The sequence below is a fragment of the Primulina tabacum genome, chromosome 5 (genome assembly GCF_025594145.1).
Source record: "Primulina tabacum isolate GXHZ01 chromosome 5, ASM2559414v2, whole genome shotgun sequence".
NCBI lineage: Eukaryota > Viridiplantae > Streptophyta > Magnoliopsida > Lamiales > Gesneriaceae > Primulina > Primulina tabacum.
This window is the reverse complement of record NC_134554.1, coordinates 35,597,076-35,622,961: the sequence shown is the minus strand read 5'-3', so window position 1 is coordinate 35,622,961 and position 25,886 is coordinate 35,597,076. Positions and strand designations below refer to the sequence as shown.

Genomic DNA, 25,886 nt, shown 5'->3' with positions numbered 1-25,886 from the left:
ATTTTTATATACATATATACATATATTCCTACATCTAATATGTCGGTTTACACCTACATATAATTCGCATATATAAGCTAATTGCGTATGCTTTTTTGTATCCATAATACTAGCTTCTCTGTTCCTCAGATTTAGCATCTCTAAGTTTTCTCACAGTAATAAAGCCACCTTGATAATTTATTTAAAATCTTAGACGTCATATTATTTTCTATATTATTTTACCCAAAAAACACAACTGTTTTAGTTTGTTTTATATCAACATAATTGTAATGCATTAAAATAAAAGCTCATACAATTAAATATATACAAATATTTATCATTTATTAGATGAAAACTTGGATAAACACCTCAAATATGTGCCTACAACTAGTATATCATAAATAATATTTGAAACAAACCCTGTCAGTTACACGTGTTACCTTTTATGTGACACATACTTGAACATGTATGGGAAGATCCGTTTGTACGCAAAGGAGTGGCAAGGAGAATAGCAATCTCCAATCAGGCAAGCAATTTTTCTTGAGGTGGAGTCGAGTGGGAAGTGGCGAGAATTCCAGGCGTAATCTGATGTTAGTATCCGCTCAGAATCTGCGCTGCATCAGCGCTCTGTCTTCGTCTTCATATTCCACAACTCACCAGTTTCGCGCTGCTCCTTTCTGTGTATCTTGTCGGGCTCCGTCAGTTTCGGTGTCTCAAATTACAAATGATGCTGATGGCAATGATGTGTCTACGATTATTGCGGCAGCAGTTGATGATTCCGGCTTTGATGGTGGCGCTAGCGGTGGTGCTTCTGGGATTCATGTCCCGAGGCAGAGTTATATTGCAGTTTCTAAGTCGGAGCTGTTGGATGCCATTATCTCCAACATGTTTCCCTCGCATGAGTCTGAGCAAGCCCACCAATTTCTTTATCTGTCCCAGTAAATTTATAGTAACATCTGTTTCTTCCGTGTCGTTTAATTATTATTTTGGTGTTTAAATTGTTTATAACTTGAGCAGCGGGTGTGTGAAAATGATATAAACTCTAGGGTGTCTCTTTGGATTTGACCGAGTGTTGATATATTTTCTTTGAAAACATGACTGAGTGTTGATATATTATCTTTGAAAACTTTGTTAATTTCTATACCCCAATCTATTGTTGCTATCAGGATAGAGTAGTTCATGGAATAACGCACATGTTTGAGAAAAAGCCTCGACCAAAAAGCATAAAACATTGAAATGCGTAGATGGTTATCTAGTTTTTTCACATTTGCAGTTTGACTATGAAACCATTTTCATGACATTTGGTTCTAACAACCGTCTTGATACTATCACACATGTTTACCTCCAACTTTCCATTAGTGATACTCAGTTCTTAACAGGTTCAAGCATCATTTGCTTCCTAGTACTTTGCAACTGGCCAATTTTTCTTTGCAGCGGCTCTATTGACTTCTTGCCGACATAACCCTTGTATATTGTCTGGCCCTTCATGCCCCTTTCTTGATCTCGCATGTAATCGATACTTCTCAAGTAGACCAGGATACTGATTAAGTAAAATCACTTGCATCCATTATATTGCTTCAGAGGGTAGCTAGCTCGGGAGAGCTCACAACGAAGAGTAGTCATTATTTGGATCCAAACCTTGACTCAGAAGTTTAAAAGAATGACTTTTGGATTCTGTTCTTGCATAATAAACTTTTATTTTTATCGATTATCAATATAAGACCTTTCCTTTTGCTTGTGTCTAAAAGTTATGAAGTCTATTTGTAAAAATGACGATTTTCTTTATCCTTCAATCCATCCGATGGTGTGATATATCGATCCATTTAATAGTATTTATATGATTTCTTCCAGAGAGTCAAATAAGTTAGAAGTTCATATCTGCTTGTGCAATGGCAGATGCTTGGATTCAATTCTTCATGCTGAACATAAAAGCATTTTAGAGGAAATGAGAGCTGACTATGATCTCACTCTTTCCACAAAGGGCAAGCGGCCTGGTCTCAATGATTCTCCTCACAAGGGGGCTCGTACTTATATGAATTCCTCCTTGAAGAGTGGTAGAATAGATAAAGAACCGGAGGAAGAGATTGATTCTGATATTTCCATGTCTTCTAATTTTGCTTTCAACTTAAAGGAGCTTCTAGATTCTTCCTTGAAGAGAAATTCGAAGGGTTCCAGGTATCTTACATTTTGACTAATTGATTTTTATGCTATTGAAAAACATTTTTTTACACCACTGCACAAGATGCACTATCGAAACATTTTTTATCGTGTAATAATTTATGGAAAATGACATGCCAAATTATATATTGAGTAATGTATTTATATGATTTGTTAGGCTGGATGTGCGTCAACCACATTATTAGTTATTGGATAAATAAGGCCATACACTAAATAAACCTTACCTTTTAGTAATTTAGACAAATTCATAAACCTTATTTAATTAGATTTAGTGATAACATCTATATTAATTGCAGTTTAGGAAAATCCTTGTAAATGCCGATTCTATTTAAATTTCTTCTAATCTTTTGGATCCCTGTTTTAATCTTTACATTTTGAATGTGATACTTAATTTGTATATTTGATTTTTATAATAATGCGAAGACATATTTACCATTGCAGTGTACATTACTTGGAAAGCTGAGTAATGTCTACTATCACTTTTACAACCCCTTCGTATTTTAGATATTAAATTAAGCTTAATTTGCAATGCTGAGACGGTGACAGAATTTTAACTCGAGTGAAAAGTCCAGCCAGAAGTACATACATCCTCGTGTGCTTTGGTGACATTAACAGAGGCTAAAACAGAGTCACGAACTTTACGACTAAAGGCATCCGCAGTAACGTTCACCGATCCAGGTTGATACTGTATCTCACAATCAAAGTTCTTCAGGAGATCCATCTACCTGCGTTGCCTCATATTTAAATCAGATTGAGAAAAAAGATATTTCAAACTCTTATGGTCCGAATAGATAACAAACTTTTCTCCATACGAATAATGTCGCCAAATCTTCAGAGCAAACACAATGGTGAACAGGGTAATAAGTTTAATGAGATTTTAATTGACGAGAAGCATAAGCAACCACCTTGTCATGTTGCATCAGAACACAACCCAGACCTTTGTCAGATGCATCAGTACACGCTACAAATCCTCCGGTACCCGAGGGAATAGTAAGCACAGGTGCTGTAGTCAATCTCGTCTTCAATTCAAGAAAGCTAACTTTACATTCATCTGATCAAATGAATCTCTGATTCTTCTGTGTCAGTTGTAATAGGTTTAGCTATTTTCGAAAACCCTTCAATAAAACGACGATAATAACTAGCTAAACCAATGAAGCTACGGATCTCAGGGACATTTGTAGGTCTCGGCCAATTCAATACGGCTTCAACCTTAGCAGGATCAACAGATATGCCATGTCTCGAAATGACGTGGCCCAAAAATACTACTTTGTCCATTCAAAATTCGCATTTGGACAATTTACCATATAGATGGCCATTGCGAAGATTTTGAAGTACCAGTCTCAGATGTTCAGCATGCTCCTTTTTGGATTTCGAATATACAAGAATATCATCCATAAAGACGATAACGAATCGGTCAAGAAAATCTCGAAAGACACGATTCATTAGATCCATAAAGACATCATGAGCATTGGTTAGACCGAAAGGCATAACCAAAAACTCATAGTGGCCATACCTGGTACGGAAAGCAGTTTTAGGCACATCTTCTTCTCGAACTCGTACTTGATGATAACCAGAACGAAGATTAGTATTAGAGTATACAGAAATACCCTGAAGCAGATCAAATAAGTCATCAATACGAGTAAGTGATGCTCAGATTCAAAAGTCAAAAGAACTTGTATCTACAGGACAACTTTCTGGCTCTCAGATTGTTTCTTGTGGTTCTTTACGACTTAATGGTCGGCTGATCGTCCCTAATAATTTTGATTGAAATCTACCCTTCTTCGTGAAGCACGTTGTAGCAAATACAACATTCACCCTGGAGGCCAAAAAATGTATTTGACATTGAGACCTCAATTCTGGTGGAGACATATGAAGAAAGACATTGCTGAATTTATTCGAAATGTCTTATCTGTCAGAAAGTGAAAGCCGAGAGAATGAAATGGGAGGATTACTCCATAGTCTTGAAATTCCAAAATGGAATTGTGAACATATTGCTATGGACTTTGTGACTCATTTACCTCGTTCGCCCAAGGGCTGTGATGTTATTTGGGTTATTATCGACCGGCTTCAAAATCTGCACATTTCATTCCGTATGAGCGGACTTATCCTTATAAGAAAATGACCAGTTTATACATCGAGAATATTGTGAGACTGTACGGTGTGCCAGTCTCGATTGTATCAGATCGTGATATCGGATTTGCTTCTAAATTCTGGGGTTGTTTCCAAGAAGGTATGGGTATGCGTTTGGCTGTGAGTACTTCTTATCATTCTCAAACTGATGGCTAGACTGGGCATACAATTCAAACGTTAGAAGACATGTTACGTGCTATAGTGATGGATTTCAAAATTGGATGACAAGATGACTTACCATCGGTAAAATTTTCTTACAATAATAGCTTCCAAACGAGTATTGGCATGACACCGTTTGAAGCCTTATATGGGAGACGATGTATGTCACCGTTATTCTGGGATTCTTCGCGAACTTTTAATTTAAAATTTTAAAATAAGCAAACCTTAGCTATTTCATCAACTCAAAGCAACATTCAATCAATGAGAAAATCTAACATATGCCTAGAGTCCAACAAGTAACAGTAAGATTATCGATAAGCTCCAGAAATGTAGTAACATTTTACTCTACTAGTACCATCCAAACATATCTAATAAGAGTACAATTTTGAGGAAAATCATCCTACCATCATAAGGACAACTACTTAATCTATGGAATAAATTAATAAACTTAAAATGGAAACAAAATTGTAATGATTGACCGAATGTCCATCCCACGAATCTTGGTAATCTATCTTATTTGCATTGTTTCCCCGCAACCTGAAGCATTGTACACTTCTAACTTTGGAAAATACTGAAAGACCATTTGATTATATTGATTTGGTTGTATTAACCTGTTGAACATGCATACCCCAGTGAGGCCCATGAGACCCCCTTCAGGCACCGCTAATTTCTTATGGTTCCACAAACTTTCAGTTGCTCCACATACTTATTCAATATTATATTACTAGCCCAAAAGGTAATTCAACACTGATAATTTGAGCCTTCATAGGCTTAAAAATTTGACAAATGCTACATGATGCTTAGCCGTGGTCTGTAATTGTCACGTCCGAAACCGAGACGTGTCATCGACTTTGTTTAATAATTTAAAATCGTGTAATAACAAGCCACATAGTACATAAAATAGTCAAAAGCCAGTCTATTATATAAATCATAACATTGTCTTTATAAAACTTGAACGAAATGCGGAAGCGTAAAACTAATAAAACGAATTAACATGACTGGTCTTATTATGACTTGACATCTTCACCATCCCCAAAAGTGTTCTTGTTCTTCTTCCTCAATTTGTTCTTTGTTCTTATCTTAGAGGAAGAAGTGAGGGGTGAGTATTTGGAGAAATACTCAGTAAATGGGTGACGATCGTGTATAACACTTATCAAGGGTACATATACAAATAAATTATCATTATTTCAATAATAAGCATGCTGAATCCAATACAAACAAAATACGAACATAGCACTAAAAATCATCTTTTTTTTCCATGGTCTACTGATCAGTCTCCTATATTTTACTCCTCTAAGGGGTGAGACCAAATAAACGGTTATTATATCCCACCGCATCAGGGTCATATCAAATCAAACATCGGAATTTCCTTTGCCACTTCTAATTTGACTCATTACAGTGCATTTCAAATAATTCAAACATGCTTCGAATATCATAGTTAATAGCAAGTAACAAACGGATTTCAAAGTAGCATATCAAATAGAAACGGATATATCATGCCGATCGAATTTTCGAAATCATATGTAATTGAATTTTTATAAAAACTTTAAGCCCACTTAAAAAGAAATAAGTGTGCAAACTTGATACAAAAGCCCACTTACCAATAACTTGATGTAAATTGAGAGATTTCTCGTAGAAGCTACTGAAATTCGGACCGCTGATGTCGTTTGAATAGAATCTTGCCACTGGAAGTGCTGATCGCACCAAATCTAATTGTCTAGTGTTCGAATGGATGCTGACAATTGGACAAAACTTCGGTACTGGGTTGGGAATTTGCGAGGAACAAAATCTTGCTGCTGAGAAATAAATATTGCGAGAAGTTTTGCGAGATAATTTCGAGTGGTGTGATTTCTGAATGCCATGTGCTCCTCTATTTATAAGTACGGTTGAGGCTTGCTGGTTTTAATGGCCATTACTGTACTTCAAATTGGTTAAATGATCATAATTCCACCGTTTGCAAAGGTGGTCAAAATTGTTTCAAATTGGTCATTAACTACCAATTAACTCTTAACCTTGACGTTACTGGAAATTCCTTGGTCTTCACAGTAATAGATTGGTGTTATATGCTGCACGTCTTGTTTGGGATCGCTCATTTATTTTACAGATAAGTGCTACTTGTAGATATTGACTGGGATCGCTCATTTATTTTACAGATAAGTGCTACTTGTAGATATTGACTGGTAAGGTGAATTAGGGATGCTTAATAAAGAGTGAAGAAGACATTTGGCTAATGACAGTTAAAATATAGCTCTTTCTTTCAGAATCTTTATGGCTTTGATAAATGTGAAAATTAAAGACAAGATTTTTCTTACGAAACAAAATACAGGAGTACAACTTTATAGAGGGAGATCATCCTAACATCGAAAAGAAAGTACATAATTTAAGGACCAACTTAATCAACTAGAAATGGACGTTGATGGCTAGAATTGTTGACCGAATGTCTTTTTCATTAATTCTGGGATTTGATTTTAATTTGCAACACAACACGGTAATATCATAACTAGACATTAGGATGCGAATTAGGACAAATGCGTTACGGCAAACCATTTGAGTCTCATCTTAGGTGCACTAATCATCAGTATGACTAATCATTGACAATCTAACTACTTAAACCGCTAAAATACTATCTCAAGGCATCACATTTTCAGCCCCAATTAAATTCATATTATACACATACTCCATTACTTGTTACTTTCTTGTAAGATTTCAGCAGAATTTAAATATCGCTAAATCATCCAAATCATACATACACAATGATATAACCAATATATCTCAATAATAAACCACACGAAAATTGTTCCAAAGCTAGATATTTCAAAAATCCCCAATGAATTTTAAGCTGTAATTCTGACAAAATAAACTTGTCAATGTATTCAGAATTTATTTCACACGATATTTTGGCTGATGAGATGAATTCAAAGCAATACCAATTGAGTACAATATTAATGCCAAAAAATAGATCTCACCTCGTGCGTTTTTGGATGTGAAATTTGTTTAGTTACCGGATAATCTTATTGAAATGAAGAAAATGAATGTGTAAGGTTACAAACATTAATTTAAATTTCTAGAAGTAGGATGTTTGGGCCACTTGGTATGACGAGTAGCCAATTGAAAAAGCCTTTTGCACACAGCATGTGCGGTGCACTTGGACGCCTGCATCCCCTTGCATGCACACTCGGCTGCTCACAAACTAAGTCTGAAATCTGCCGTACAATGTGCTGTTTGGCTGGCCTTGCTGGTGCCAACAGCTGAGTGAACGCATTTCCCAAATTTTGGTTTTAACTTTCTATGATTTTCATCCCAGTGATGGCGGTATCTAGATATTACATTATGTCCTATGCAGTAGATACACAACAAATCCTACAATTTTTTTTATAAGAACAATATTATATTGATTAATAAAATTAGTTACGAAAAGTGAACCAAAGTTCCACATAAGACGTAGTAAATCCATAGTTAAAATAGATTAACATAATATTAGACTCCAAATCCTATACAAATCTGAGACCGAGAACGATTTGAACTCTACAATCCCCGAGCTCCAGCATGAAACCCTGAATTTAATCTTGTCTGAGCACTCCTCAATTGAATCTTCTTAATCTTCAAAGATCCTCCTAGTTCTCTCCATCCACATGAATCGGCTCAATCAATAAACCATCAAATTCTAAAAAATTCCGCCCCTCCTTCCCAAAGTCCGAGATCCACCTCAAATAAATCCCAAGTTGATATTGGAGAACCCAAATCAAGCCTAACTCCGCCAAAGCTTTAAACCAAAGACAATGTGAAAAAAGACAATGGATGATCAAATGGTCCCAAGTCTCCACCTCTTGCCGACACAATACACACCAATTTGGACAACTTTTTTGCAACATCTCGAATGATGGTAATTTTTCAAGCACTGCAATCCACGAGAATACTTGCACCTTGGATGGAATAGGCACATTCCCAAGAGTGTAGGAGTTGCTGATTACTTGATTGTAAATAAAACAAGATAGGAAATGTAGTAATATAAGTGAAAAAGAAGATTTTTTAGATACTTGCAGATGCTTCTGCTTCCTCGTCTTTTCTATTCAAAGGAATTCAATGGACATTCTTCGCATTTATAAACTACTTCCCTCAAGAATTACTCAAAATACTCAACTGCTAAAATCTCTAAAGAATTACTTAGATCGATCAACTAAATAGTTAGATACAATTACTCATCATGTCTAGGCTAACAACCCAGGTTACCTAGCCATTTTCGCAGATTGGTTGTTACATGCACAATGTTGAAATTACTTCCCAGAAAACTAATGTAAAACTCAAGAACTTGTGAGTTATAGTGCTTTGAAGATTAGAGATTGATATTAAGCTCGAGAGGATTTTCTATTTAGTTGTTGTAATGCTTCAAACGTGCTCTTTTGATTCCAATGGTCATTTTATATCTGGGATGTGAACCTAAAACCTACTTTTGGATTATCCACTAATTTCAGCTGCATGAAGTCTGATTGGTCCGTTCTAGCATATCTAAAAGTGGCAACTAAACTTCCAACAGTCTTTCCACATCAAATGCAAAACTAGCCTACTGCGAAAAATTCTGTGGGGGTATCATCAGCTTGCCATTGCTATCTCTTCCTCATCCTTTACACCATGAATAGTTGTACCTAAGTGGCAGGATACAACTAAAGGAAAATCTATTCTTTTAGCATACAAAATATCCTTTTGAGTTTGTCATCATCGCAAAACCTATTAAATAAATCTTCTAACTTGTATATTTATATTTTTAATTAAAAGAAGCTACTTGAGGATTTTAAGCATCCAACCTGGCTGAAGAAACTTGTGATTAACACACCGGCTGAAGATGTGGTGTTCGTGACCGTTCTGGATTTGTATCATGGCGGATCATTATTTTCTGTTATACAATTCTGTTACTTCATTTAGACTTTTCATGTTATGAACATAAACAAAAAGCAAATTAATGGACTTAGAAAACCATTGTTATCAAGTTGAGATGCCCATCTTTATATTAATATATGCCTATTTTCTGTAGTTGTCTACCTGCAAAATTTCTCCATTGTCATCTCTGAGATTTGACCATATATGGTTCACTTCTCTTGTTTGATATGCTAATGTTGCTATTCATTGTGACTTTCATTTAAACAACTCTTATTGTTTGATCATCTTCAGTTCACTTGTTTGTGTCTCTTAGATTTGACACACAGTTGAAGTTTTATGTAGTGATGTGATCCCAGTTCGTTTTCAACAAGCTTTCATGAAACTGCTCTACAATGCCGAGTTTGAAGAATTATCACCTCAGGATTTGATGTTGTCATCTGCACTAAATACAAATTATCTTTTAACATTGCCAATTTATGTTGACTGGAAAAAAGCATCAAAGTCCAATTGCATTATATTCAGGTACTTTATTACTTTAGTTGGTCCATTCCCCAATTTCGAACTGAGCGAGTGTTCAAGAATTTAGCATGAACTTTTGTTATGCAAGATCTTAATTGGCCTTTGAAACCTATTATTCATTAGCTGTCATTTTGTTGGCGTCTTTATTCCGATAACAAGTTCTTTCTATTCCTATAAACTTATATTTATATTATGTTACTGACAGCAAAATATCTTTCTTGCTTAAAATATATCCAGAGGCACAGTTTTTTTGTCTCCCGCTCACGTGGACCGAAGCGATAGTAGTTTGCATCTTTTGAATGATATTTCCTTTGAAAATATTGAAACATTTTATAGTTCCTATATTTTTAATGTGATTCCAGATGCAGCTTTGACTAATTTATGGGGGCAGAAACTTCCAATTGTACTTCACAAAACAGGATTAATGAAAAATAAAGTCGTAAAGTTGTTAAAAAATTGTAAATTTTATTTACCTTTTTCATATATTTGTTTCTATATTTCATTAATCATTTTTTTCTCTCCAATACATCTTCTATAGTTCTTGCTTGATGCAACAACAGCATGTCATCACTTTTCCCAAATTTTTATTTATAGGCGGGGTTATGCGACTGAAATACAGAAGGGCTTGCTTATTGCTGAAAAATTTGAATACTTACAGTCAAAGTTATTACAGAATTTCTTTTTCCTCATTGCCAAACCTTTAGGGAGATTTGGTATCTGGTTAAATGAGGTAACTAGCCTATCTGTTGTTGTTTCCTTTAATCTGATATACATCTTTTTTGAATGGTTTAATCTGATCTTTTTATCGGTCTTTATAGGGAGAATAGTTTTTGTCTTGAGACCACTTCAACCTTTTTATGATGCTTTAAGAAGGAATTCATAAGCTAGCATTATAATATGAGTTTTGAATAGTACGAGTTCAGAGAAGGAGATGATGGTAGATAATATTTCCTTTATGTTTGATCCTGCTATTGATCCTGAGTACAATAGCCTTCAACTTTCATTCTCACATTCTTGGTCCTGAATCTTAGTAAAGACAAAGGAAGAGTCACAGTGAATCTTATTTTCTGATTCTTTGCTTTTTAGAATTATTTTTCCTTCCCCCGCTGCCTACTCGCTGACAAGATACATTAATTTGGGATATCATTTTTTGGCAAAGTTACATCTATCTTCCCAAGTGTACATTCAAATTAAGCATATTTATTAAACACCCATTTATCCTATCAACTATTCTCTAATTTAATTTTATGCCTTCACAAATATTGCAAAGAACATAATTTAATCACCTCCTCCAAATTCTTGTTATTGTCCCACATTGTAAGTCATGGGATTCATTAACATCATAACTTTGACTTCGTTGATATCAATAACCTTTGGTGCAAAGAAGTGTTCTAAGAAACGCGAAAAAGCGCGGAGCATGAGGAAAAAACATTGCTTTGGGCAAAAGCTTGAAAAAAGCGGTGGTTGATCATATTAAGCGCGTAAAAGCTCGAAAAAGCTTGAAAATTTGATTTTTTTTTAGATAAAAGAGGAAAGGATCCGATCTTGATCTTCAAACTCGAAAGCAGCAGGCAAAAGCCACAGCTTGTTTTGTTCCAGGCGAGTGTGCTCTTTTATAAATTCGAAAATTTTATTTTAAATAAAAAACTTTTAATAACTTAGGAGCGACAGAGGTTTCTCAAAGAAAATATACCTTTGACTTGTTAGGAGAAATAGGCATGTTGGGGTACAAATCGAGTAAGACAACAATTGAGTTGAGGATTGAATGAAAAATGTTTGAAGGGAAACTAGAGCATGCAAGAAGATATCAACTTCTCGTCGGGAAACTTATCTACCTCTGTCGTACTCGTCTTGACATTGTTTTTGCAGTGAGCCTAGTGAGTCAATACATGCACTCTCTTGTCAAGGTCATCTTGATGCATTCTACTGAATCCTGAGATATTTGAAACAAACACCTTGGACAGTTTTTTTTTTTTTTTTGCAAAGAATGATGATCGATGGATGAGTACATTTACAGATGCATATTGGGCTGGTTTGATTTCAGGTAGGAAGTCGATATCTGGATACTGAACAGTGATATGGGGAAATCTAGTGGCATTGCATTGGAATAAACAATCTGTTGTTACAAGAAACAGTGCAGAAGCCAAATATATGCTCATGGCGCATGGAGTTTGTGAGCTTACTTGGATTAGGAGAGCATTTAATGAATTGAAGATAGAATGCTAAGATCCTATGCCAGCTCTATTGTGACAACAAGTCAACTATCAATATTGCTCACAACCCTGTTCATCATGATAGGACCAAGCATGTTGAAGTAGATGAACATTTTATCAAAGAGAAGCTAGATAAATGGATTATCAGTATAAATTCGTACCCACATCCAATCCACTTGGTGATCCACTCACAAAGGGATTGTGAGAACAAAGTCATGAATTTCTTGTTGGCAAGCTCGGACTCATCAATATCTATTGCCAAGCTTGAGGGGGAGGCTAGATAAAAAAAGGATAATTTTAGGACTTTGTCAAATAATTAGAAATATTATTTGTGATCTGATAGGATAATTTAAATATTTTAAATTAGGTAATTTTATGGAATTTTGTTATACCTCTTGTACCCTATAAAAGATGTACTGAGCTCATGAATTAAATATAGAGTTAAATTTTCTCATATTTACACTTTTAAACATGATAATTTCAATGCTGAATGCTTCTCTTGAGGGATTCATTTGAAATGAGCTGTAGGTTATGTTGTTCTTGAGCTATAATAAGTAAATGACATTTTTGGCAAAACATCACAGTAAGAAGTGTGTTCGATGTTATATAAATTTTTTGCTAATTTCCTAATAATTGTTGGTACCATTATTTCCTCACTGGAAATATCAAATATTAACCGAAACATATGAAAAAGAGAATTTAAGAATTCGCGGGGATTATCAATTATTAAACAAAATAAATGGACTAGAGGATCGTACATAAGATTAATGGTTGTATCCTTTCGCTGGATATGTAGATGAAGGAAATGAATGACACAATCCTTATAGAGCTGAGCGTTAGTCCTCAGAGACCAAAGCTATTGCTCTTTACAAGAGAATGTCCTCCACTTGCCCCTAGAAAAATCTAGACTATTAAAGCAAGAAAACTAACATAAAACTATTTGTTTCCAAAATTTCCACCAATTTTTAGCTACATTTGTATTTGAAAGCACTTTCTCAGAATATTATTCCCCGATTTTTAGCTGGAAAACTATCTTCATCATTTTTGTCTGCATTCATAGTACTTCCTTTCTATGTTTAAATTTACACAAGGTTCATGCGACATTTTCCGACAACCTAGAGTAGAGTGATTGGTTATATGAATCTTCTGTTTTGTATTGTTTCATTGAGTTTTTAAAATATGCTTGATGTTTCGACACTTTAATTTTTCATCGGCACAGGTTTTTGAAAGAATAAGCCTGAAAAAAGACATAGGTCCGACAGATCAAATTTTAATTTGGCTTAAAGAATTTTCCCTCTCCCTGCAACCAAATTCAAGCGATCAAGTATGTGATGACCATGAAGGAGTTAACAGCATATCGAATAATCTTCCAATCTGGGAGGCAGCACAGAAGGCAGTATCTCGTTATGAAGCGGTTCTTTCGGCAGTTGGGCCTCGTGAGAGGCTCTTGAGGAAATTTTTTATTTTATTGGGCTTAGTGCCATCAAAACCTATGCAAGCATTTGACCTTGATTCCAAGAGTACTTGTGAATCTCATCTCAGGTTTGACTTTATTGACTTTTATTTGATTAAACTTCTAACATGTCTAATTGCATGTTAATTAATAATTTAAAATTTACCAATTGATTGATATGTTTATTGGGGTTGGCAGCGCTGGGATACCTATAGTTAGATTTTTATTTTACATTGCTGGAGTGACATAATCAAAGAGAAAATTCTGAAAGGGTTTTCATTAGTTCTTTGGTATCTTCTCATTAACATTGCCCATGGTTATTTCTGCATTCTGGTTATTTACCAGGAGACTTCCCTATCCTAAAGATAATGGGATTCATAATGTTCTTTGGTTGCTTAAGATGGGATGTGTTCTAACTCCAATTCTGTTGCAGACGTATTTTAGTTTAATTAAATACCTATGTGATTACCTTATTAAATAAGCCATTCTAAAGCAGGTTCAGAAGGCATCAAAATTTTTGGCGTCCATAATAAGTTATTGCGCTGTAATTTCAATAACAGAGAAGAAAAATCCATGCTTCCTTCATAATAGATAGTGTAAGTCTCAATTGAATCCTCATGGAGTGTTTCTCAATTTCCTCTCCTTTCTTTGTTCTGATTTCTTTTCTTTAAATAGTCAATGAAGCAACACTTCCATATGAAGTACAACTTTAAAGTTAAAAAATTTATAGACTGGTTTTGCATCCTTACTTCGCTTTGAATTGAAAGGATTCATTATATGAGCGTGACATTTTAGTATGGACTGACTGACACAATGTTGTTCTCTTGCTCATGCAGTTGACCGAAATAATTGCTAGACAATTCTCCATATTTTCGGTATAGAAATTTTGCTAGTCTCATCCCAAATTTTTTACTGTTTCTAACTGTAGAACTGTGTGCTGGTCTTATTTGTATTATCCAACAGATTCATACATCCGCCATACCGTACGAGCTTCTTCTTGGAAAATTTCTCTTATCTTGGAGATAACATTTCATAAAGATCAAACCTTTCTACTTTAATAGCAGTCCAAGAAGATGAATTTGTTGGATCAAATTTCCTTCCAACTTCCAAAATTTGGTCAGAAACAACCATTGAACCTGTACCTCTAGCCAAATAACGTGGTCAGCGGTGAGACAGCCATCTTCTTCACATGACCTACTTTGAGACCTTTAAGATGTTGAAAATAAATAGGAGTTCACCGTCAACTTGTAACTTGTGTGCGAAGATTGTGGTTGGTAAGATGACTTTTGGATTTGGTGTTAATTTCTCTATTACATCTTAATGTCTGTGTGGCATCCATAAATTATGCAATGTTTTGTTATGTTTTTGACTATTAGTTTGAGGCATAACATAGTCAATTGTAATGTCATGTTGCTATCCGCATCTGCATGTAAGGTACTATGAGAAATTAACGAAGCCGATTATTTTCTCAATTTGGACTGCATGTGGTTTTTTGAATAATTAACCATTATGAAATTTGCATTTATACAGTGACAGTTTTTTGCCAAGGATTACACTGAGTGACATATGGAAACCTGCAACACTTGAAAATTGTGGAAATGACATTTGGAAGATGTTAAGGACTTCTGCTTCTATCCTTATCTCAGAGTCTATCCTCCAGGTATTTCATTCATGAATGTACCACCCTCTTGTCTTTATGATGACAAGTTTCGTTAATATTTTCTTAGCATAAACATGTCATCTTTATATTTTTTGACGTCTTTTTTTTTTTGTACTTAAAATATCAGTTTCAAATTCATAGCTCTTTAGATATGTGATTTATTAATTCAAAAACTGACACCAGAACTTACATTCGCATTCAGTATCATATTTGCAGTTCTGTATGACTAGCATATGATTGACTAGTTTCGATAATATTTTCTTAGCATAAACATGTCATTTTATTTTTGGCGCCTTTCTCTTTTTTTATGTTTGTACTTAAAAAATCAGTTCATATCATAGTTCTTTAGATATGTGATTTATTAATACAAAAACTGACACTAGAACTTACATTCACATTCAGTATCATATTTACAGTTCTGTACGACTAGCATATAATTAATTAACTAGGATCTATTTGGAAGCAACATATAGGTGTGACAGTTTCAAATTGCACAAATTATGTGAATCTAGTTGAAAAGTGAACTCGGTTAAATTTAATCATATATCACGGGCCTGGGAAGATGTGACAAAAACTCTTCACATATCATCAAACAGACTATGATTGATTTGGTACAACTATATTTAATGTGTTGCACAAAGCCATGTGTGGATATACATCTGTCAGTCACCAATAAATATTTGGTAAACCTATTGCTATCTATATTTCAAGGAGTTGATGTTGGGAAGAAGCTTGTGCTTATTGAATGACACTGATTCTTCACGTTGGCATTCTTTTTTTTTTATATAACTGTCAGTTGTGTTTTAAAATTTAAATGTCTTCATCCAGGAGCCTGCATTTCAACAAATAATCTTACTCTATATGGAAGAAATTGTAGAAAGAGAAAGAGTAAATCAAGCTGAGGTCCCTTCATTACAGATGAAAATCTACGAGGAAATTCCTATTCCAGATTTGCAAGTAAATGCTTTAGCACTGAATGCTATAGCATACTGCTATCCTAATAATTTATGTGAGCATAAATGATATTTTCTTACTCTTGTAGGTTGTTTTTCCTCACAAAAAGCTGTCTTTCCGTATCCTTGACTCGGTATGCTGAGTATGAATTAGTCTTTTCACTCAGATGTAATGTTTTCATTCCTCACAACAAATTAAGAGCATGAAATACAATTTTTGTTCTGCGATTTGGTCATGAAACTTATCGTGATGGTGTTTTGATGGTGTTTTGTCCTTGAGTCATGCTGCTACATTGTGTGCACATTTATGTTGCTGGTCCTTTTGGATAGGGCTATTATTTATTATGCTTGTTGTGCTGTTATTACTCCTTGGTTCTTGCTAACATGTTACTTTTCAACTCATAGAAAATAAATAAACTTCGAAGGTGAAAAAGTTTGTGAAAACACATACAGATAATGATTGGGAGATCTGGAGAGTATTCAATCATGAAACATCATTCGTTGATGTTTTCATTTGAAGAATTTGAGAGTATCTTTCTTATGAAACGATGCAAGGAAGTTTTGGAGGTTCATGATGTTTGGGATCATTATCCTGTTTTGACTTTACAGAATTATGACTTTCTAGAGCCATCGAAATGGAAAAGATTGTGATGATCTGATGATTGTAAAAGTGTTTGATGATTGTAAAAGTGTATTTTTATAGTGAATAACTAGAACATATCAAGAATCTCTTCTCAGAGACAGCTTGTGAATGACATTACTTTATTATTTACGGGATAAATTAAGCTAGCCAAGTTTCCGATCATGGTGACTTTGTGGTTTTCTGTCTTGGAACTGTATTTCTGATTTTCATTATATTGTCGTGTATTTGGAGATGTTTATACATTATAATAAGATAATGTCATTTCCAGGTGCGTCTGGATGCTGCGACAATATTGGGACTTTTGGCATACTTCTTAAGTTACAAATTTGAGGACATTTTATCTTCCCCGTGGGTAACTGATTCTTTTACGATTGCTACTGTAGTTTTGCTTCATGCTTTGTTTTGAAGTTGAGTTCATGGCGTTCTGTACATGTATATTTTTTGGTTGCTGGTCTCTCACTTGTGCAATTTAGAAGTGCAACACTCATATAGTCATCTTGAACATAATATGCTGGTGATATGTCTCAAACAATTAGCTCTAAACTTTCGGCTTCAAGAATCTTTTTGTGAAGATCTTTCCACACTGTTGGATGAATCTGAGGTTGAGCCTTGATTGCTCCAACTAGCTTACAAAATACTTGGACAAAATATGCTGATGATAAATCTCAACTGATTAGAAAAAATTCAAATCCAATGACAACCCGAATTCCTAGTAAAGTTTATCTCATGTTGGTCATCTTAGATGAGGTTTCAGGAACATGGAGTTGGTGGCGAGACCTGGTCGGGGGGACCTTTTCAAGTGAAGACTTGAGTTTGTAATGATTTTGGTTGCTAAAAAGTTGAGGGAGCTGAGAATACATATTCAAGATCATGAGGGAGAGTGGGAGACCTCATATTGTAGTGATTTGTTGTTGAAAATCCATCAATCAACGTTTTTCCTTTCTGGTTGCAGTCTTGGAGATATTATAGGATATTTTCCTTTGTATTTTTAGGTAGTAAATATTGCAAATAGGGGAATAGAAATCTGACAATTATTTAACCTTAATTTGTTACCTTTTATATTGTAATTGCGCTCACTATAAGAGTCCCTTGGAACTCATTCACAAAAAGGAGTATTTTTTCTCCTTATATATTTCCCAAAAGTCAATATGAAATTTTGGGAATTGGCATTAGAGAGGAAGATAGGCTGTAGGCTGCTTTTTGCTTAGCAGCATGTTTGCAGTGTAAGTGGATACAGCTTCAGCACACTGCCTGTTTGTTGATGTTACCTGCTCTTATTTATTTGAGCTTTTTCTTCATACATTACAAGTCCTTTCTGTGCGAAACTTTGAATTAAAGATTCCTGGCTTTCTTCTTCACAAACTCTAGCTGTTTCGGCAGTAGTCACTAATCCCTCGAAGGATTGAAACAGCGGTATCAATGCTGTCCTTTTAAATTTCATAAAGTGAAGGTTTTTTAAGAAAATACTTTTTTCCTTGAGAGGTCGTAAGATTACTCCTTTCATGCTGAAATTTAAAACCCATGGGTCTGTTATGTAGAACTCTCTTCACATGCTTCACATGCAAAATGCATAGGTGGGCCTGAACCTGTGATATGATTTTTGGACATGAAAATGAAAGGAGCCTTTCTATTGTAGATGAGAATTACAACAGCTGCATGCAAAAAGTGTGGAGGCAGTAGAAACATTGTAGTTACATACTGAAACGGAGCCATCCCCTCCACCCGCAGGACCATCCACACCCCAAACAGCTAGGTGGTGGGGATCTCCTAGAATCTCACGATAAGCATGTTATCTGAGATTGTTCTTTCTGAGGACAAGTTACCATCTGTCTATTATTGTGATCGAGACATTCACTTGAGAGGCTACAGTAACACAAAGTTGAGGCTGGAAAAAAGTTGTTGATATTAAAAGTCTAATGAACAAGATTAATTTATAAGAGATTTGTAGGACCGAACCATTGTCGTTTTACCAAAAGCTATAGTTGGTATTATATGTGCAACTCAAATATTTTAAATCGTACAGTAGCACAAACGTTATGTTTCGATTGTTCACCCTGCAGGGACATTTATTGCACCGCAATACCACTTAGTTTGGGTGAGGAAGGCGCTGTAATTGTTTGAAATTATGTGTTTTCCTCTTGCTCTTACTGCCAGTAGTTTTCCATTCTTTACTGTTGTGTACGTCATCAAACTTTTCCATTCTTTGTTGTCGCATACGGCGTCGAACTCTTACAATGGTTATCATAACCATAATGGTACACTTGGTACATTCTTTTGAATGTAATTTTTCCTCTATTACCTGATTCTGGCTCATAGATAGTGGATTTTCTGTGCTTTTTTCCCCATTTTTTCATTTGATAGTTATGCTTGTTTCTCATTGGATTGAAATCAATAGTTCCTGTCAATTCCTCGTTATGTACAATAGTAGCTCTGATTGTTATTCTGATGTTTAAAGATTGGAAGTTGTTTGTATTTACGTGGTTTCTGCAGATCCGCGCTACTGTTAGATGTAATTGCAGCCAGCGCCCTCGTAATATATGTGACTCGTGTACTTTTGGGCTATAAACAAACAAGAGATAGATATCATGTAAGATGGATGCATTTTTTGTGGGTGTTGTTTTTCATAAGAAATTGATTCTTTGCTGAAGACACCTGTTTAATGCTTTATTTCAGCTTCTGGTCAACAGGACGCTCTACGAGAAAACAGCTGCCAGTGGTTTTGGTTGCATTCATTTTCTTCTTGATGCTTCTGAACAGCAGCAGGTAAGAAATCTTGATTGTAATCTAATAATCGTATGTGTTGATTACTTGTCTTCTTATACTCCAACACTCTATGACAGTTGTCTTTCCAGAAGTTTAGGCCAAAAAAATAAATAAGAGGGCTTCTCATTCTTTTTCCTTTTTGGCACGATGCAGTACAAAGAAGCAATTTTGGTATATGCGATCCTGTTGAAGATGGAGGGAGGCCAGGTTGGGTTTATATTTGTTATTGTCTCTGGTAATTTGGTTCTTCGGTCTTTTACTGAGGAAGTATCTTGGTAGGCCACAGCTTGAAGATTGATTGTGTATGCTGAAATTTTATTAAAAGCGGAACAATTTTTAATTGCATTGTAAAAAGTTTACAGGGTTTTCACGAAAGATCTTTCTTTATTCACCGTTCTTTATTACTGTGGAGTTCCTTTTGTGTCTGATAAAATTTTGGTCATTTTAGTCTACGACTTTTATAATTTTAGTTAGCATTGAAGAAATCATGAAGTCATAGTACTGCGAAAACATTCAACTAACATGGATTATAAATTTATGTTAAACGTTCTAAAATTTTTCTTACTAAGCTTCTGGATAGATGCTATTTCACTGCGGCCGAAGGTTTGCTGTTTCTCACTTAAGGTCCTATACGAATTGGGCCAGTTTGGTGGTTTGGCCCAGCACGCAAATAGATGAATAGTTTTGTATGATCAATCACCCAATGTTTTATACTTTGTTTCTCTCTATCTTCTTCTTGAGGCATGAGGTTCCTTGAACTACCTCAGTATGTATAATTAAATATAATCGATAAATATGTGATATCTGTCGGCAGAATAGTCAAAGGATGTTAGCTGCAGGAAAGTTCATGGAAATTTTCGGAGGAGAAAACGCGTTTTTATACGCGTTTTCACACTGACAGGAAGTTCTATAAATAGAGCTCTATTCTTTAATTCTGAAATCATCCCTTCTTCGAGTTTTCTCTCATCTTATAAGCATTTGAGTGCTTATTTCTATAATATTTGTGAGGTGTTTTGTTCTCCTGTATTAAGAGAGTGCGTGTTCTCTTTGGAAACACAGTGAGTGAGTTGTACACCACAAAATATTATAGTGGAAATTCTTTTCATCTTGCCCGTGTTTTTTACCCTAATAATCGGTGTCCAGTTTATTCTTTATTTTCGGGTTTTATTATCACAAATTCCGCACGTGGGACCAACAAGTGGTATCAGAGCCTTGGTTTAAAATTTCTTAAAATTCTGAGTATGCTCTGTGGTTGCAGCCTAGACTGATCTTCCACATCAGAAAAGATTTTTTGAGATTTTTTATTTAAGGCGGGATTATTTTGTCCGATCTACTAAAATTGTTGTAGACATAATGGCGGGAAGGTACGAGATAGCAAAGTTCAATGGAAGCAATTTTATGCTGTGGAAAATAAAGATACAAGCAGTTTTAAGAAAGGAGAATTGCTTGGCGGCTATTGGAGATAGACCGGTGGAGATTACAGATGATGGAAAGTGGAACGAGATAAATGATAATGATGTTGCCAATTTACACTTAGCTATAGCAGACGAAGTTTTGTCAAGTATCTCTGAGATAAAAACAGCCAAAGTTATCTGGGATACTCTGACAAAGATGTATGAGGTCAAGTCGCTACACAACATGATTTTCCTAAAGAGAAGGCTTTATACTCTTCGGATGGCGGAATCCTCATCGATGACCGACCATATCAACACACTAAATACTCTATTTGCCCAACTCACTTCCATGGGGCATAAAATAGGGGAAAATGAACGTGCGGAGCTTCTACTTCAAAGTCTACCAGGTTCATATGATCAACTTATCATCAACATTACCAACAATATTCTTATGGGCTTTCTAAGATTCGATGATGTCTTAACTGCGGTTCTCGGAGAAGAAAGCCGGCGCAAGAATAAGGAAGACAGGTTGGTAACTTCGAAGCAGGCAGAGGCTTTGCCGATGATAAGAGGAAGATTTATGGACCGTGACTCCAGTGGGAGCCAAAGGCGAGGTAGATCAAAGTCGAGAAGTAAGAAGAAAAATATTTACTGCTTTAAATGTGGCGGTAAAGGGCACTTCAAGAAAGAGAGTACGAGTATCGATAAAAGCTCTCAAGGAAATGTGGCTAGTACTTCAGGTAGTGGTGAAATATTATTCAGCGAAGCAGCAACTGTTGCAGAAGGCAGACACAAATTTTGTGATACATGGATTATGGATTCAGGAGCGACGTGGCACGTGACGTCTCGGAGAGAATGGTTTGATCATTATGAACCAGTCTCAGGAGGATTTGTATTCATGGGAAATGATCATGTCTTGGAAATCGCTGGGGTCGGTACTATCAAAATTAAAATGTTTGATGGAACCATTCGCACCATACAGGAGGTACGACATGTGAAGGGACTGACGAAAAATCTTTTGTCCTTGGGGCAATTGGATGATATCGGGTGCAAAACTCGTATCGAGAACGAGATCATGAAAATTGTGAATGGCGCGCTTGTGGTTATGAAGGCGGAAAAGGTTGCTGCAAATCTGTATGTACTTTTGAGAGAAACACACAAAGAGGCAGAACTAGCTGTTGCATCAAATGGTTCAGGAGAAGAATTAACAGTGTTATGGCATAGAAAGCTCGGGCATATGTCAGAACGGGGGTTGAAAATTCTCTCAGAACGGAAGCTGCTGCGGGGACTTACAAAAGTGTCACTACCCTTTTGTGAGCACTGTGTTACCAGTAAACAACACAGATTAAAGTTTGGCATTTCTACTGCCAGGAGCAAAAGCATATTGGAGCTGATTCATTCGGATGTTTGGCAAGCACCGGTTGTATCCCTTGGAGGAGCGAGATACTTTGTCTCGTTCATTGATGATTTCTCTAGGAGATGTTGGGTGTATCCAATCAAGAAGAAATCAGATGTTTTCCAGATCTTCAAAGATTTCAAAGCGCGGGTTGAACTTGATTCTGAAAAGAAAATCAAGCGTTTGAGGACTGACAATGGAGGAGAATATACCAGTGATGAATTTGATGCATATTGTCAACATGAGGGCATCAAGAGACAATTCACGACGGCTTACACACCTTAACAGAATGGAGTGGCGGAGCGGATGAATAGAACCTTGTTGGACAGAACAAGAGCTATGTTGAGGACTGCGGGTCTAGACAAGTCATTTTGGGCGGAGGCAGTCAAAACCGCTTGTTATAATATCAATCGTTCTCCTTCAGTGGCGATTGATCTGAAGACTCCGATGGAGATGTGGACTGGGAAGCCGACAGATTATTCTCATTTGCATACATTTGGAAGTTCGGTGTACGTTCTATACAATGAACAAGAAAGATCAAAGTTGGATTCGAAATCCAGAAAATGTATATTCTTGGGTTATGCTGATGGAGTAAAGGGGTTTCGCTTGTGGGATCCTACTGTTCACAAGCTTGTCATCAGCAGGGATGTTATCTTCGAGGAAGATAAAGTAAAGGGAGACAAAGGCACATTGAATTCAGAAACTACTATATTTCAGGTGGAAAATAAGACGGACGAAGATCAAGTTTCTTGTGAAGCAGTACCAGAGCACGAAGAACAAGAACATGTTGAGTCTGAGGTTTCCAATGTGAGGCAGTCAACTCGAGACAGAAGACCACCAGGTTGGCTTTCAGATTATGTCACTGAAATCAACATTGCATATTGTCTATTATCAGAGGATGGTGAGCCATCGAGTTTCCACGAGGCTACTCAAAGCTCGGATATATCCCTGTGGATGATAGCAATGCAAGAAAAATTGGAGGCATTGGACAAGAATGAAACTTGCGATCTTGTTACATTACCACGAGGGAGGAAAGCCATTGGAAACAGATGGGTCTATAAGATCAAGCGAGATGGCAATAACCAAGTGGAGCGATATCGTGCTAGATTGGTGGTAAAAGGGTATGCTCAGAAAGAAGGCATTGACTTCAATAAGATATTTTCTCCTGTGGTTCGGCTTACAACAGTCAGAGTGGTGTTGGCATTGTGTGCGGTGTTTGACCTACATCTAGAACTGCTAGATGTAAAAACGGCATTTCTTCATGGAGATCTTGAAGAAAAAATCTATATGCTCCAGCCAGAAGGTTTTGCGGAAAAAGGCAAAGAGAACTTGGTTTGCAGGTTGAACAAATCTCTGAACGGTCTCAAACAGGCGCCGAGGTGTTGGTACAAGAGATTTGATTCCTATATCATGAGCCTTGGATACAGCAGACTGAGTGCAGACCCTTGTACGTATTTCAAGAGGTCTGGTGATGATTATATCATTTTGCTGTTGTATGTGGACGGCATGTTGGTAGCAGGCCCCAACAAAGATCAGGTCCAAGGATTGAAGGCACAGTTGGCTAGGGAATTTGATATGAAGGACTTGGGACCAGCAAACGAGATTCTAGGGATGCAAGTTCACCGAGACAGAAGTAACAGAAATATTTGGCTTTCCTAGAAAAATTATTTGAAGAAAGTCTTGCAACGCTTCAACATGCAAGATAGCAAGCCAATATCGACCCCTCTTCCTGTTAACTTCAAGTTATCCTCCGAGATGTGTCCTAGCAGTGAAGCAGAGAGGATGGAGATGTCTCGAGTACCATATGCATCGGCAGTGGGAAATTTGATGTTCGCCATGATCTGTACAAGACCAGACATTGCTCAAGCAGTGGGAGCAGTTAGTCGGTATATGGCGAATCCTGGAAGAGAGCATTGGAGCACTGTTAAGAGGATCCTTAGATACATTAAGGGTACCTCGAATGCTGCATTATGTTATGAAGGATCGTATTTTACACTCAGGGGCTTTGTCGATTCAGATTATGCAGGTGATCCTGATAAGAGGAAATCTACTACTGGTTATGTGTTTACACTTGCAGGGGGAGCAGTAAGCTGGATTTCAAAACTGCAGGCAGTTGTGGCATTATCTACAACAGAGGCAGAATACATGGCCGTTACTCAAGGTTGCAAGGAGGCAATATGGATCAAAAGGTTATTGGAGGAGATCGGGCACAAACAAGAAAATGTTTCTTTGTTTTGTGACAGTCAGAGTGCCTTGCACATCGCAAGGAATCCAGTCTCTCATTCCAGGACTAAACACATTGGAGTCCAATTTCACTTTGTGCGAGAAGTAGTAGAAGAAGGAAGCGTGGATATGCGGAAGATCCATACAAAGGATAACATAGCTGATTTTCTGACCAAGCCAGTAAACACTGATAAGTTTGAGTGGTGTAGATCCTCAAGTGGCCTAGCGGAAATGTAAGCATCAGAGAATGGTAAGATTGAAAGGATGTGTGGAGATGTGTTTGATTCTCAACCAAATCTCCAAGTGGGAGAAATGTCGGCAGAATAGTCAAAGGATGTTAGCTGCAGGAAAGTTCACAGAAATTTTCGGAGGAGAAAACGTGTTTTTATACGCGTTTTCACACTGACAGGAAGTTCTATAAATAGAGCTCTATTCCTTCATTCTGAAATCATCCATTCTTCGAGTTTTCTGTCATCTTATAAGCATTTGAGTGCTTAGTTCTATAATATTTGTGAGGTATTTTGTTCTCCTGTATTAAGAGAGTGCGTGTTCTCTTTGGAAACATAGTGAGTGAGTTGTACACCACAAAATATTATAGTGGAAATTCTTTTCATCTTGCCCGTGGTTTTTACCCTAATAATTTTTAGGGGTTTTTCACGTAAATCTCGGTGTCCAGTTTATTCTTTATTTTCGGGTTTTATTATCTCAAATTCCGCATGTGGGACCAACAATATCGTGTGTTATTAACATACTCAAAGTGGAAAATAACTTCTGGTGGACAGAGTGTAAGTTCTCCTATTTTTGAGTGCCTAAATCTTCAAGAACGGGTTTGATTGCAGGTGACTGGCATGAGAGCTGTGGGAGATGAATGTGAAAGATTTATTTACAATGTTTTCCGTGAAAAGGTAATCTAAAGGGGGATAGGTTTATCATATGCCTTTTGTTTTTCCTCTAGAAAACGATATACTATTTATGCAGGTTGAAATGCCAGTCGAAAAATCGATAGACACATTGGTGAGGCTGGGGCTTGTTACACGGGAGACTGTCGATGGGCAAATAAGATTGCAGGCTGTTCCCTGTAGCAGAGCACATGCAATTCTTCAGAAACGTTGGAGTAGTTTAATTGGCTGTGGTGATTGATTACTGATGCATAATATTCAAGCTTTAGATATAGACAGACAGTTTCTGTTGGTTTATCAATTATGATTATTGTAAATAAGTCAATTCACTGAAGGTCGGGTATCTGTAGAATAAACAAGTTGTAGAGGTCGGCATATTTTGCCAACTTTTGATGGTGTATGATTTCTCTATAATTTTGAAGTTAATTATTTATGTTTTTCGATGTTCA

The 25,886-nt window shown here is 36.3% G+C and overlaps 1 protein-coding gene across 5 annotated transcripts; it reads left to right on the top strand.

The window, feature by feature from the left end:
- Window positions 1–425: 425 nt before the first annotated feature.
- LOC142547478 (uncharacterized) lies at window positions 426–25,886 on the top strand. 5 transcript variants are annotated; one of them, XM_075655799.1, is made up of 14 exons: window positions 426–917; window positions 1,876–2,154; window positions 9,664–9,843; window positions 10,435–10,570; window positions 13,273–13,595; window positions 15,037–15,166; window positions 15,995–16,123; window positions 16,209–16,253; window positions 17,031–17,110; window positions 19,253–19,349; window positions 19,436–19,525; window positions 19,679–19,732; window positions 25,378–25,443; window positions 25,530–25,886. In XM_075655799.1, exons 1-14 carry the CDS (start codon window positions 448–450, stop codon window positions 25,542–25,544), a joined length of 2,094 nt encoding a protein of 697 aa, XP_075511914.1. In that variant the 5' UTR covers window positions 426–447; the 3' UTR covers window positions 25,545–25,886. The 5 variants fall into 5 exon arrangements, 4 of the variants coding, with proteins under 4 accessions (XP_075511914.1, XP_075511912.1, XP_075511913.1 ...); XM_075655797.1 differs by having other exon boundaries at window positions 25,517–25,886; XM_075655800.1 differs by having other exon boundaries at window positions 780–928; window positions 25,517–25,886.

Coding starts and splice junctions, on each gene's coding strand:
- LOC142547478 (XM_075655797.1), top strand. CDS start 448: ATGGGAAGATCCGTTTGTACGCAAAGGAGTGGCAAGGAGAATAGCAAT. Junction 16,254..17,030: donor CTTTCCGTATCCTTGACTCG/GTATGCTGAGTA, acceptor TGTCATTTCCAG/GTGCGTCTGGATGCTGCGAC. Junction 25,444..25,516: donor ACAATGTTTTCCGTGAAAAG/GTAATCTAAAGG, acceptor CTATTTATGCAG/GTTGAAATGCCAGTCGAAAA.